This window comes from Taudactylus pleione, unplaced genomic scaffold (genome assembly GCF_031769625.1).
Source record: "Taudactylus pleione unplaced genomic scaffold, aTauple2 ptg000585l, whole genome shotgun sequence".
NCBI lineage: Eukaryota > Metazoa > Chordata > Amphibia > Anura > Myobatrachidae > Taudactylus > Taudactylus pleione.
Genome location: NW_028284987.1, coordinates 2930326 through 2943333, shown reverse-complemented (window position 1 = coordinate 2943333; position 13008 = coordinate 2930326). Strand labels below are relative to the sequence as shown.

Genomic DNA, 13008 nt, shown 5'->3' with positions numbered 1-13008 from the left:
GGCACTATATGTACCACCCGCCATGGTAAAACCTGCGGAAGAGTACATTAGTGGCCGGGGCCAAGCTCTGGAATACTTTGCAAGTTAATGTACAGTAAAACAAACTATGCTTAGCAAATGTGAAAACAACACTGATGAGCATAACTTAACAATAACCAGCAATTAAAAAGAATAAAGTTGCTGTAACATGCTATTTAGTGTACTTTACCTAAGTAACTGTAGGCTGCTGTCTTTGTCTCAGATGACTCGTTGAGAAATATCACTTTATGTGGCTCTGTATTTGTGACATAAATCATCAAACCCCCAGACCAGTCAAAGGCACCGACTGTACCAAGCATCAGAGTGTGCTGCATAGAAAACAATGATGGTTAATTCAGAGCTTATAAAGTTCTTCACTCATTCATGATACTTGGAGTACAGAGGGAAATTCATATTTGCTTGTTTGTTTTGTTAATTACAGCTGGTATTGTGCAGAGTTGGGCAGAGCTGTGGATAATGCGGATGGAGCTATTCCAGGGGTGTTGCATCAATTGGTGTGTAAACCAGAGAAGGCTAGACATGGTGGAGGGGGGTGGCACAGGGCAGGGAAGACCGGACAAGGGGGGCACTGGGCTGGGAAGGGTGGACTGGGGTGGCAAAGGGCAGTGAAGGCTGGTTAGACTAGGGGAGCAAAGGGCAGTAGGGGAGGGGCAGAAAAGACAGGCAAGCTGGCTGGACATGGGGGGGCGCAAGGACGGCTGGCTGGACTGGGGCAGGAAAGACAGGCTGGCTGGACTGGGAGGGGCATAGGGAAGGCTGTCTGGACTGGGGATGGGGCAGGGAAGGCAGGTTGGTTATACTTAGCAGGCTGGCTGGCCATGGGGAGGGGCAAGGCAGGCTGGCTGGACTGGGGGGAACAGTGCAGGGAAGGCTGGCTGGACAAGAAAGGAGGGGCACAGGGCAGGGTCAGCATACCTGCTTTTTTCATTGTTCTTCTGTCCTGAGAGAGAGAGGGCCCGGCTGGCAGCTGCAAGGAATGCACCAGGCGGCAGGCAGGGAGAAAGAAAGCATCAGGGCTGTGGCATTTCAATTATGGCCTGGAGCCGGCCGCGAGCATCAGTGGTGCTGCAGCATTTGAACTTTGGAACTGGCCGCGAGCCAATCACAGCTTGCGGAACGGCAGCCAATCAGAAGCGGACGCTCCTGATTGGCAGCTTGCGGCCGGCTCCAGTTCATAGTTGAAATTCCACAGCAATGATGCTCTTACTCCCTGCCTGCGGCACCGTGCACGCCTCGCCGCTGCCAGCCGGGCCTCCTCTCTCTCCGGAACCGGTACTAGGTCCCGGCAGTCCACCCCTGATGGCGACCCTGGGTCTATTTATCAAGCAGTGGAAAGTGTGGAGAAGTGAACCAGTGGAGAAGTTGCCCATAGCAACCAATCAGTTTTGAAGTAGCATTAATCAAGTACAGTCTATAAAATAATAGGCAGGAGCTGATTGGTTGCTATGTGCAACTTCTCCACTGGTCCACTTCTCCACGTTATTCACTGCTTGATAAATAGACCCCTAAGTCTGCTGCTCCTACACCTCCGGGTACCAGCCTTTGGAAGACAGGTTTTTTTTTCCATGTCTTTTTCTACTTTGGCTACTTAAGACACATTATTTTCTTGAATATTTGGATTTTAGATGTGATTTGTACCTTGTCCTTTAAATGAACTGCAAAACCAGTTTGTGCCAAGTCAAATTCCAATGAGTCACCTTTAGTACCTGTAGAAAACAAAGTTATACAGCACTAGGATTCAACAATATAGATATACAAGCCTGTTCAGTAAATAAAGTTGGATTAAACTTAAAAATACATATCAGGGCCATGATTATAGAATAATTGCACAGGTTTAACATTTCTCTATTTGACTTGGTCCAGCTGTACTTAATACAATTGCAGACAAGAATAATACTGAGCATGGGAGCATCACCATCCAGAACCCTCTGGTATGTCAGTTGTTAGATACCCCCCTCTGTGGCTTATATCCTAACCACAATAGCAACAGTATATAATATGATTTTACTAGCACTATATGGGATGGAATGGAGCTTCTGTGTATGCCAAGTGACAGCAGTGGATCTGAGCAATCAGTGCACTAGACCAGAGAGCAGCTGCCAAAAGGAAGAGACAGGCGGCTTTACATGAGGTAGGGTAATGTGTGCTAAAAAAAAAGCTCAGTTCTATCTCCTACTGATTATATTTTGGAATGTTTATTTTTTTCGTGACAACTCAAGTTAATTATTAATACTGTATTAGACACACTAGTCAGTGTACAGTACAAGGAGACCAATTTGAACATACATATATGTTCAGGCACACTGCTAGGTTCTTCTGCAACTCATCCAGACATGCTCCGCAGAGCAGGGGACTGAGATTATGGAATAGTCCGACATCTAAAAATAACAAAACATTCAGCCCTACTGCCGCATGTAATGACTTACTGTGATCACTGGCTACAGTTTACAAATACTGTATTTCTGAAGTATTATATACACTGCACTTTGTATGAGGCAGACTATAGCTTGTTAAGTGTTAATTATGCCCTCTTCATGGGCTGGCCACACTTGAGCTGTGTAAGTAGAATTTTAGTTTATATGTAGTGATTCAACAATCATCACTGCTTCCAAAGATGTTATTTAAATAGCTGTCCCTGTTTAGTTAGTTAACTTGGTAAAGCTGTTCTACTGTCATACTTACCTACTCTTCCAGAAATTGCATGTGACTCCTGATTTTTCCTGTAGTCCCCTGCACCTCCGAAAGAGTGGGTGGATTCTCCCACATCCCACCCACTTCATAGTGAGGTGGGCAGGACGGGAAGCTAATTACTGAGAATCGTGAGTCCGTGAGAAGGAACGCAAATGCGTCATTTTAGCACCAAACCGTCTCACTGACCCCTTGAATCGCAGCATTTTACCGCAACGGGGCCTAATGACATAAAGAGCCCGTCCCCTAAATGTTTAGCTACATCTCCTTTTCAGACTCACGGAGAGTATTAAAATGTTGTCAAGTATGCCTATTGTAAAACCTCTAATACCGACTACCCCTTTATTATAATCCTGAGAGATATCTAAAGTTGTGATAATTATAAAGAGCAGCATATACTGTATGTTGAATAAGAACTCAATGCTCTGCTCCTGAACTTCCCTTTTAATTTGCTAGAGCCGAATTAGATGATTGATGAGAAGATCCAAGTCAAACTTTTATTAATAAATTATTAATTTAGCCATGAATAGTAACAGCAATTGAAAATAAACAGGAAGTGTAGGAGCTGCATATTTTGTACCAGGTGGAAGTAGTCAAGCCGGAAGAACTGCAGAACCATTATAATTAGGGGTGAGCGGGTTCGGATTTCTGAAATCCGAACCCCCCCGAGCCCCCCCGATCCGAGTCCGGCTCGACTTTTCCCGCCTGACTCGGATCTGAAATCGAGGCAAAACGTCATCATCCCGCCTTCCGAGTCTCGTGGGTTTTGGATCCTATATAAGGTACCCGCGTCGGCGCCATTTTCTCACTCGGCTGTGGACAGTGAAGAGGGAGGGTGGGAGTTAGGGCTGTGTAGTGTAGTGTAGTGTAGTGCTGCTGTTGTCCACTACTTCAAAGTCCATAGGGGCTGGCTGTGTTGTGCTGTGCTGCTGTTGTTAATAGGGGCTGTGTCCACTACTTCAAAGTCCATAGGGGCTGGCTGGACTGTGTTCTGCAGTCAGTTCTCCATAGGGGCTGTGTCCACTCCAAAGTCCTGTGCAGTGTCCCAGTCCTAAAGGGGTGCTGTAGTGTTGTCCAGGGGGTGCTCTGTCCATCAGGGGTGCTCCCCCCAAGTGCTAAAAAAAAAATATATTTTCTGTGTTTGTGAATTGTGTGCGCAGTAGCCGCACGTGCATCAACAAAGTAGTGCCAAGCGTGCGCCTGTGTCATAAGTAAAGGGCCGGCTGGCTTGACCGTTAAGGGTGCTGTAACCCCCGAAAGTACACTCCAGTCCAAACCAAAAAAAAAATTATTTTCTGTGTTTGTGAATTGTGTGCGCAGTAGCCGCACGTGCATCAACAAAGTAGTGCCAAGCGTGCGCCTGTGTCATAAGTAAAGGGCCGGCTGGCTTGACCGTTAAAGGGTGCTGTAACCCCCAAAGTACACTCCAGTCCAAACCAAAGAAAAAATATTTTCTGTGTTTGTGAATTGTGTGCGCAGTAGCCGCACGTGCATCAACAAAGTAGTGCCAAGTGTGCGCCTGTGTCATAAGTAAAGGGCCGGCTGGCTTAACCGTTAAGGGTGCTGTAACCCCCAAAAGTACACTCCAGTCCAAACCAAAAAAAAAATTATTTTCTGTGTTTGTGAATTGTGTGCGCAGTAGCCGCACGTGCATCAACAAAGTAGTGCCAAGCGTGCGCCTGTGTCATAAGTAAAGGGCCGGCTGGCTTGACCGTTAAGGGTGCTGTAACCCCCGAAAGTACACTCCAGTCCAAACCAAAAAAAAATGTATTTTCTGTGTTTGTGAATTGTGTGCGCAGTAGCCGCACGTGCATCAACAAAGTAGTGCCAAGCGTGCGCCTGTGTCATAAGTAAAGGGCCGGCTGGCTTGACCGTTAAGGGTGCTGTAACCCCCGAAAGTACACTCCAGTCCAAACCAAAAAAAAAATTATTTTCTGTGTTTGTGAATTGTGTGCGCAGTAGCCGCACGTGCATCAACAAAGTAGTGCCAAGCGTGCGCCTGTGTCATAAGTAAAGGGCCGGCTGGCTTGACCGTTAAGGGTGCTGTAACCCCCGAAAGTACACTCCAGTCCAAACCAAAAAAAAATGTATTTTCTGTGTTTGTGAATTGTGTGCGCAGTAGCCGCACGTGCATCAACAAAGTAGTGCCAAGCGTGCGCCTGTGTCATAAGTAAAGGGCCGGCTGGCTTTACCGTTAAAGGGTGCTGTAACCCCCCAAAGTACACTCCAAACCCAAAAAATATATATTTTCTGTGTTTGTGAATTGTGTGCGCAGTAGCCGCACGTGCATCAACAAAGTAGTGCCAAGTGTGCGCCTGTGTCATAAGTAAAGGGCCGGCTGGCTTGACCATTAAAGGGTGCTGTAACCCCCAAAGTACACTCCAGTCCAAAGCAAAAAAAAATATATTTTCTGTGTTTGTGACTTGTGTGCACTGTGGCTGCACGTGCATCAACAAAGGAGCAGCGCGAAGCGTGCGCCTTTGTCCCATAAGTAAAGAGCCGGCTGGCTCATTTCTTAAAGGGTGGTGTAACCCACAAAGTGCACTACTCTCCAGCAAAAATAAAAAAATATTTTCTGTGTTTGTGTGCGCTTTAGCCGCACGTATATATCAATATAACATAAATGGAGGACCAAACTTTCTCAAATAAAAATAAAATAGGGAAAGATCAAGAACCACTTCCTCCTAGTGCTGTTGCTGCTGCTGGGAGTTGTTCATCATCCCAGAGAGGAAGTAGGAACATCACTACTTTTACTAAACAATTGACCCTCCAACAGTCCCTAGCGATGAGGATGAAGTACGAAAGCAGTCATCCTGAAGCAAAACGTATAACTGAGGCCTTGACTGCTATGTTGGTGTTAGACGTGCGTCCGGTATCCGCCATTAGTGCAGTGGGATTTAGACAATTGATGGAGGTAGTGTGTCCCCGGTTCCAAATCCCGTCTAGATTCAACCTGCATCCTCAAAGCAGCAGCGACAAGCGTGCGTCTGTCTGTTAAAGGGTGGTGACACCCTCAAAGTGTGCTACACAAACAATAAAATATTGTTCTTTTTTTTTCTGTCTTTGTGAAATGTGTGGGCTGTAGCCGCACCTGCATCCTTAAAGCAGCAGCGACAAGCGTGCGTCTGTCTGTTAAAGGGTGGTGACACCCTGAAAGTGTGCTACACAAACAATAAAAATATTATTCTTTTTTTTTCTGTCTTTGTGAAATGTGTGGGCTGTAGCCGCACCTGCATCCTCAAAGCAGCAGCGACAAGCGTGCGTCTGTCTGTTAAAGGGTGGTGACACCCTCAAAGTGTGCTACACAAACAATAAAAATATTCTTCTTTTTTCTGTCTTTGTGAATTGTGTGGGCTGTAGCCGCACTTGCATCCTCAAAGCAGCAGCGACAAGCGTGCGTCTGTCTGTTAAAGGGTGGTGACACCCTCAAAGTGTGCTACACAAACAATAAAAATATTCTTCTTTTTTTTTCTGTCTTTGTGAAATGTGTGGGCTGTAGCTGCACCTGCATCCTTAAAGCAGCAGCGACAAGCGTGCGTCTGTCTGTTAAAGGGTGGTGACACCCTCAAAGTGTGCTACACAAACAATAAAAATATTGTTCTTTTTTTTTCTGTCTTTGTGAAATGTGTGGGCTGTAGCCGCACCTGCATCCTCAAAGCAGCAGCGACAAGTGTGCGTCTGTCTGTTAAAGGGTGGTGACACCCTCAAAGTGTGCTACACAAACAATAAAAATATTGTTCTTTTTTTTTCTGTCTTTGTGAAATGTGTGGGCTGTAGCCGCACCTGCATCCTCAAAGCAGCAGCGACAAGCATGCGTCTGTCTGTTAAAGGGTGGTGACACCCTCAAAGTGTGCTACACAAACAATAAAAATATTGTTCTTTTTTTTCTGTCTTTGTGAATTGTATGGGCTGTAGCCGCACTTGCATCCTCAAAGCAGCAGCGACAAGCGTGCGTCTGTCTGTTAAAGGGTGGTGTAACTCTCAAAGTGCTCCAAAAAATAAAAAACTATTTTTTTAATGTGTTTGTGACTTGTGTGCGATGTAGCCGCACGTGCATCAGCATAGTAGCAGCGCCAAGCGTGCGCCTGTGTCATAAGTCAAGGGCTGGTTTGGACATCTGGTCCGGACTGAAGGACGTGCCAACAATTTCTGACAAGTCTACTGTCACTGCATATGATACTGTCCTCAAAGCAGCAGCGCCAAGCGTTTGTCTGTCTGTTAAAGGGTGGTGACACCCTCAAAGTGTGCTACACAAACAATAAAAATATTGTTCTTTTTTTTCTGTCTTTGTGAATTGTGTGGGCTGTAGCCGCACTTGCATCCTCAAAGCAGCAGCGACAAGCGTGCATCTGTCTGTTAAAGGGTGGTGTAACTCTCAAAGTGCTCCAAAAAATAAAAAACTATTTTTTTAATGTGTTTGTGACTTGTGTGCGATGTAGCCGCACGTGCATCAACATAGTAGCAGCGCCAAGTGTGCGCCTGTGTCATAAGTCAAGGGCTGGTTTGGACATCTGGTCCGGACTGAAGGACGTGCCAACAATTTCTGACAAGTCTACTGTCACTGCATATGATACTGTCCTCAAAGCAGCAGCGACAAGCGTGCGTCTGTCTGTTAAAGGGTGGTGACACCCTCAAAGTGTGCTACACAAACAATAAAAATATTGTTCTTTTTTTTTCTGTCTTTGTGAATTGTATGGGCTGTAGCCGCACTTGCATCCTCAAAGCAGCAGCGACAAGCGTGCGTCTGTCTGTTAAAGGGTGGTGTAACTCTCAAAGTGCTCCAAAAAATAAAAAACTATTTTTTTAATGTGTTTGTGACTTGTGTGCAATGTAGCCGCACTTGCATCCTCAAAGCAGCAGCGACAAGCGTGCGTCTGTCTGTTAAAGGGTGGTGACACCCTCAAAGTGTGCTACACAAACAATAAAAATATTCTTCTTCTTTTTTCTGTCTTTGTGAATTGTGTGGGCTGTAGCCGCACCTGCATCCTTAAAGCAGCAGCGACAAGCGTGCGTCTGTCTGTTAAAGGGTGGTGACACCCTCAAAGTGTGCTACACAAACAATTAAAATATTGTTCTTTTTTTTTCGGTCTTTGTGAATTGTGTGGGCTGTAGCCGCACTTGCATCCTCAAAGCAGCAGCGACAAGCGTGCGTCTGTCTGTTAAAGGATTACATCGGTGACAGCATCCAAGTAGGCATGTCAGACAGTCCGTACCTGTACTGGCAGGAAAAAGAAGCAATTTGGAGGTCCCTGTACAAACTGGCTCTATTTTACCTGAGTTGCCCCCCCTCCAGTGTGTACTCCGAAAGAGTGTTTAGTGCAGCCGGGAACCTTGTCAGCGAAAGGCGTAGGAGGTTGCTTCCACAATATGTGGAGAAGATGATGTTCATAAAATGAATTATCAACTCTTCCAGGGAGACCAGCCCCCAGAACGTACAGAGGGACCTGTGGTTCCAGCGGGGACGAATTAATACTCTGTGAGGATGAGGATGTACACACTGAAGAGGGTGAGGAATCGGTGGATGAGGAGGATGAGGATGACATCTTGCCTCCGTAGAGCCAGTTTGTGCAGGGACAGATTAATTGCCAGCTTGTTTTGTGGGGGCCCAAACGAACCAATCATTTCAGCCACAGTTGTGTGGCAGACCCTGGCGCTGAAATGATTGGTTTGTTAAAGTGTGCATGTCCTGTTTATACAACATAAGGGTGGGTGGGAGGGCCCAAGGACAATTCCATCTTGCACCTCTTTTTTTTCTTTGCATTATGTACAGTTTGGGGCCTAGTTTTTCAAACTGCCATTCTGTCTGCCACTGCAGTTTCATGCCTAGATGGGTCACGTGTTTGTGCCGCCCACTCGTGTCGCTTAGCATAGTCATCCAGCTACCTCGGTGAAACCTTTTGGACATAAAAACACTATTGTGAGGTGTGAGGTGTTCAGAATAGACTGGAAATTAAGGTTATTGAGGTTAATAATAGCATAGGAGCAGAAAAACCTACAAATTCTGTGATTTTAGCTGTTTTTATGCTTTTTTTAAAAAAAAATACAGATCCAAAACACAAAACCCAGAACCCAAAACACGGAAGGGTGGTTTTGGCAAAACCAATCCAGATCCAAAACACGAAGAAAGATCCAGATCCAAAACCAAAACACGAAAAGTGGCCGGTGCACACCCCTAATTATAATATGATCAGTTTGAAGAATACTGTGGCTCTCTTGTTAACACAATCACTTTGAGTGGTAATCTAAGGGCTGCAGTCTATAAACACTATTGTATACAGACTGCGTACTGCAACACTTATTCATCTTCTAGATATGCTGCTTAGCTAGCATTATAATTAGCATTTGTATGGACTTGCCTTCTATCCCAATAATCCGCTGCTGCAAGGAGGAAATGAGTCCGTCCAGTTTGGAGTAGTCATCTACTCTTATGACGTGATCCTTTTCCTCAGTGGCTATGAGTTTCAACTCATCGTAACCTTTGACACGATTAAATGCATTTCCAACCTGTAGAGATCATCAAGAATAAATTACGTCAAAGACAGCTTAAAGTTCTCTTATGTGCTACAATTATTATGTTGTCATTTTAAGTATTGATGACTTCAGTTATATAATATAATATATATATTATATACTACCAGTGACCTGCTTGTCTCAGGGGTTAGAGGGATCCTGTGACCACTCATCAGCACATGCAATTGCCAATCAGATCCCTGCAACAACCACCAGTTAGGGGAAGTGGAATTCCACAGGGATCAAACCTATATTGTATCTGCATCTTAAACAATGCTCAATCAGGGCTTCACCCCTTACAAGTGCTCCAAAAAAAGCTACTTGGAGCTTCTCTGTGTTCGCATCAACATGTACTATATACTGTATATAATGCACCTATAATTAAGCTTGCCATAATGTGCTTTTAATCTGGGACACATATTAATTACTCAGGTTCTCTAGTTTTAATCAGCCACAGAACCTGTGGCTGACATTATGCTTCTCCAATAGGTTTGGGTGTTGGTTCACTGGCTTAAAGAGACAGAACCACACCCAAGCATACTAACTAAGTCGTCTGGAGTACCACCTGATTATACTAGTTATATATTATATATATATATATATATACACATATTTACAATCCTCACAGGCGGCACTCTGTCTCAATAAATTCAACACAGGAATGTGAAAAATCACCGACGTTTCGGAGCTATTTACTGCTCCTTCATCAAGGTTTTTACCCCATCAAATTTGGGGTGCCTGAAAATGGGTGCAAGCATATTTTAAAGTGGGTAATGTGAACTTTTAAAAAACCTGAAAAATCCACTTGCAGCAACCACCTGCAGACTAAAAAACACCTGGCGCATACTTGGGGACTACCCCTGAGACTATTTCGCTAGTTTAGAAGTTTGTCCCCCAACTTTGTTTTTTATTTGCCCCCAAAATGAAAGTAATTTTTTGGGGTGTCCTGGGTAACTTTTTTACATTTTTTTGACACAGTTTACCTTTGGGGGACAGTCCAAGGGGTGCTGGGTGGTTTTTGGAAGTTTGGACCCCAAAACCCCAATTCTGCACTTTTATTCGACACCTATTCATAGGTGATACTTTATCGCTGGGTTTGCCACTGACTTTCCGTACCGGCGAAAAGTCAGAAGAATTGAATACGGGGATAAGCTCAGATTGGCGAAATGACATCATCTTCGTAAAAGTATCACCAATAACGGCTTTTCGCCGGTAATTGAACATGGCCCAAAGTTTCCTTTTAATGACAGTGTGTTCATGAGAGCTAATGTTGTTTATAATACTCACCCCAATACTAAATCTTTCAACGCTTTCCATCTTTGGAGAAGTAATAACAGTTGTTAAATTCACAGGATCCATGAATATTTCTCCATCTGTCAACACCAAAATTATTTTGGTAGCACTTTCCTTAGATCCATGTTTTTCACTGAAAATATTGTCTCTATTGAAAACAAAAAAAATCACAAAATTTCAGTAAACATTTACTAACAAGCAAATATGTGAGAGACAATGTATCCTTGCAATTACTAAAAGTAGTCAATTCCATTTCTTGCAATAGTTGTGCCCAGACACAAACTAAGTTATTCAAACCAAAAACCAGGGTAGATGAGTATTCAATTAATGGATCATTCCCCCCAACTCTGCAAACCCTGTATTTTATGGAGAGCCTGCATACGGCCCTGCTCCGAGCCCCTGTTGTCTGCTGCATACGTCTTGTGAGGAAATCGGTATGTAATGCCGGCGGCTGTTTAGTCGCCGGGTCAAATACCGACAGCAGCAGCCCGGCGGGTCGAAATCCCGACAGCTGCAGGTAAGTACCCTAACCCTCCCTTCGCCCCCCTAACCCTCCCTTAGGGGTGCCTAACCCTAACACCCCCCGCAGTGCCTAAACCTAACCTCCCCTCGTTAGTGCCTAAAACTAATCCCCCCTCCGTACACCCTATACCCAACCCTGTCGGGGGAGTGCCTAACCCTAATCCCCCCATAGTGGTGCCTAACCGTAACCCCCCTTCCCCTACCCTAACCCTCCCGGGGGGTGCCTAACCCTAAGCCCCCCTGGGGTTCCCTAAACCTAACCCTCCCCCTCCCCTCGGCTGGACGCTAAGACACTCGGCATACCTTCGTTCGGTATGCCGGGTGTCAGGACTCCATAGTGGGGCTAATGATAGGCGTCGGGATTTCGACGCCTATCTTTAGTCCCATTTCGGGATGTAAGTGTCGGGATATCGGCGGGTGGGATAGCGCACGCCTGTATCCTGACTGTATCCCCTTGTGACTTTCTGAATAAGCTGAATCCTCGGTTTGTGTACTGCTGCGGCCATTGCAATAGTTTGAATGTTTGATGGGATGTAGTCAGATTGTCAACATTCAGAATATCAACATCATAACGATGACATGGTCCATTAGGACGGCACAAATGGTATAATGATTAGCATTACTGCCACATAGAACCACGACCCTAACTGTGTGGAGTTTGTGTAGAGTTTGTATATTCTCCCTCCATGTGCTCTAATTTCTTCCCAGACTCCAAAGGTCTGATGTAAATGGCCAAATATTCTCTGTAAAGCACTGCACAATATTTGTGCGCTATATAAATAACTGATAATAAATAATAATAACATGTCAATATTCATAATGTCAGAATGTTGACACATGGAAATAGGGTCAGGGTGTAATTAGGGTTAGGCTGCAATTAGAATTAGTGTAAATCTGCAACTAGGGTTAGAGATAGTCGGCAGTTACGGTTAGGGTAATGCTGGCCATACACTAGTACGATCCGATACATCTTACGATTTCCCTTGAACTCCCCGGCAGCCCCGACCGCACAATTTGGTGCTTTTTTCACACACAATCTGCAAACGATTACGATAGATAGTATGGGCTGCATATCTGATCATACGATACGATAGAACAGCGGCGGGAGCGCACATCGCATCGTCTTCTACCTAAATACTGCATGATTTCCACATGATAAAACACACTGATACTTTTCAGAAAATACATGTAGCCATAGGGATCATTGTGCCTTATAACCAATGCAGGGAAATGACACTAATGATCCCACTTGAATGTTTATATCTCTGTTTTTTTTTTATATAACAGCTACATAATGGGGTAAGGTGCAATCAGGGAGATTGCTGGACTCTTCAGGGAGACAGGGAGATTGCTGCTATTTCAGGGAGTCTCCCTGACAATGAGGTAGAGTTGGCAAGTATGGATTGGGCCCTCTGATTGTTTGCCTATTATTACTTATGGTGCCATAACTAAAACCTCTATTAGGGTCCCATTTATCAATGATCACATTTGCAATGTGATATTAGCACTCATGATCGTATTGCAGTATGTAATCATACTGCTCGGATGTATTCAATTACACCTGCCGGGGCAGGGGCTCTGAAATGAGCCCGTGCCTGCGATGTGCCTGGAGTGAAGTGACCACATCAGCGGTCTCCTCACTCCAGTGCTGGGACTACAGCGCATGCGCGGTCTACAGACCACTCGTGCGGTGTGGCCATTGCCTGGGGGTTGTTCCTCCAGAACCCTCTCCTGGTATTTTTTGCGATATGTAGCCCATAGGCTACAGCAGCACAGCACCATCTTTAGCATTCCGGAGCTTGGTGAATCTGACAGCATCGCATCCCCCATAGAAACTATGGAGGTTGTGGCTGCTGTCGGAAATGGAGGAATAGCTGCAGATATCGGAGATATCTTCTGCAGTCCCTCCATAATACATCTAGGGCACACTATTTATTTGCGGTTATCCCCCGAACG

The 13008-nt window shown here is 45.1% G+C and overlaps 1 protein-coding gene across 1 annotated transcript in view; it reads right to left on the bottom strand.

Annotated features, from left to right (window-relative positions):
* The window catches only part of ITGAE (integrin subunit alpha E), a 183438-nt gene that overhangs the window by 56895 nt on the left and 113535 nt on the right, over positions 1-13008 (bottom strand). The window contains exons 10-13 of the mRNA XM_088453654.1: positions 10525-10678; positions 9084-9231; positions 1678-1745; positions 209-347 (exon numbers count right to left, since the gene is read on the bottom strand). Of these exons, the coding sequence (XP_088309780.1) occupies positions 209-347; positions 1678-1745; positions 9084-9231; positions 10525-10678 (509 nt within the window). The remainder of the gene's footprint in view (positions 1-208; positions 348-1677; positions 1746-9083; positions 9232-10524; positions 10679-13008) is intronic.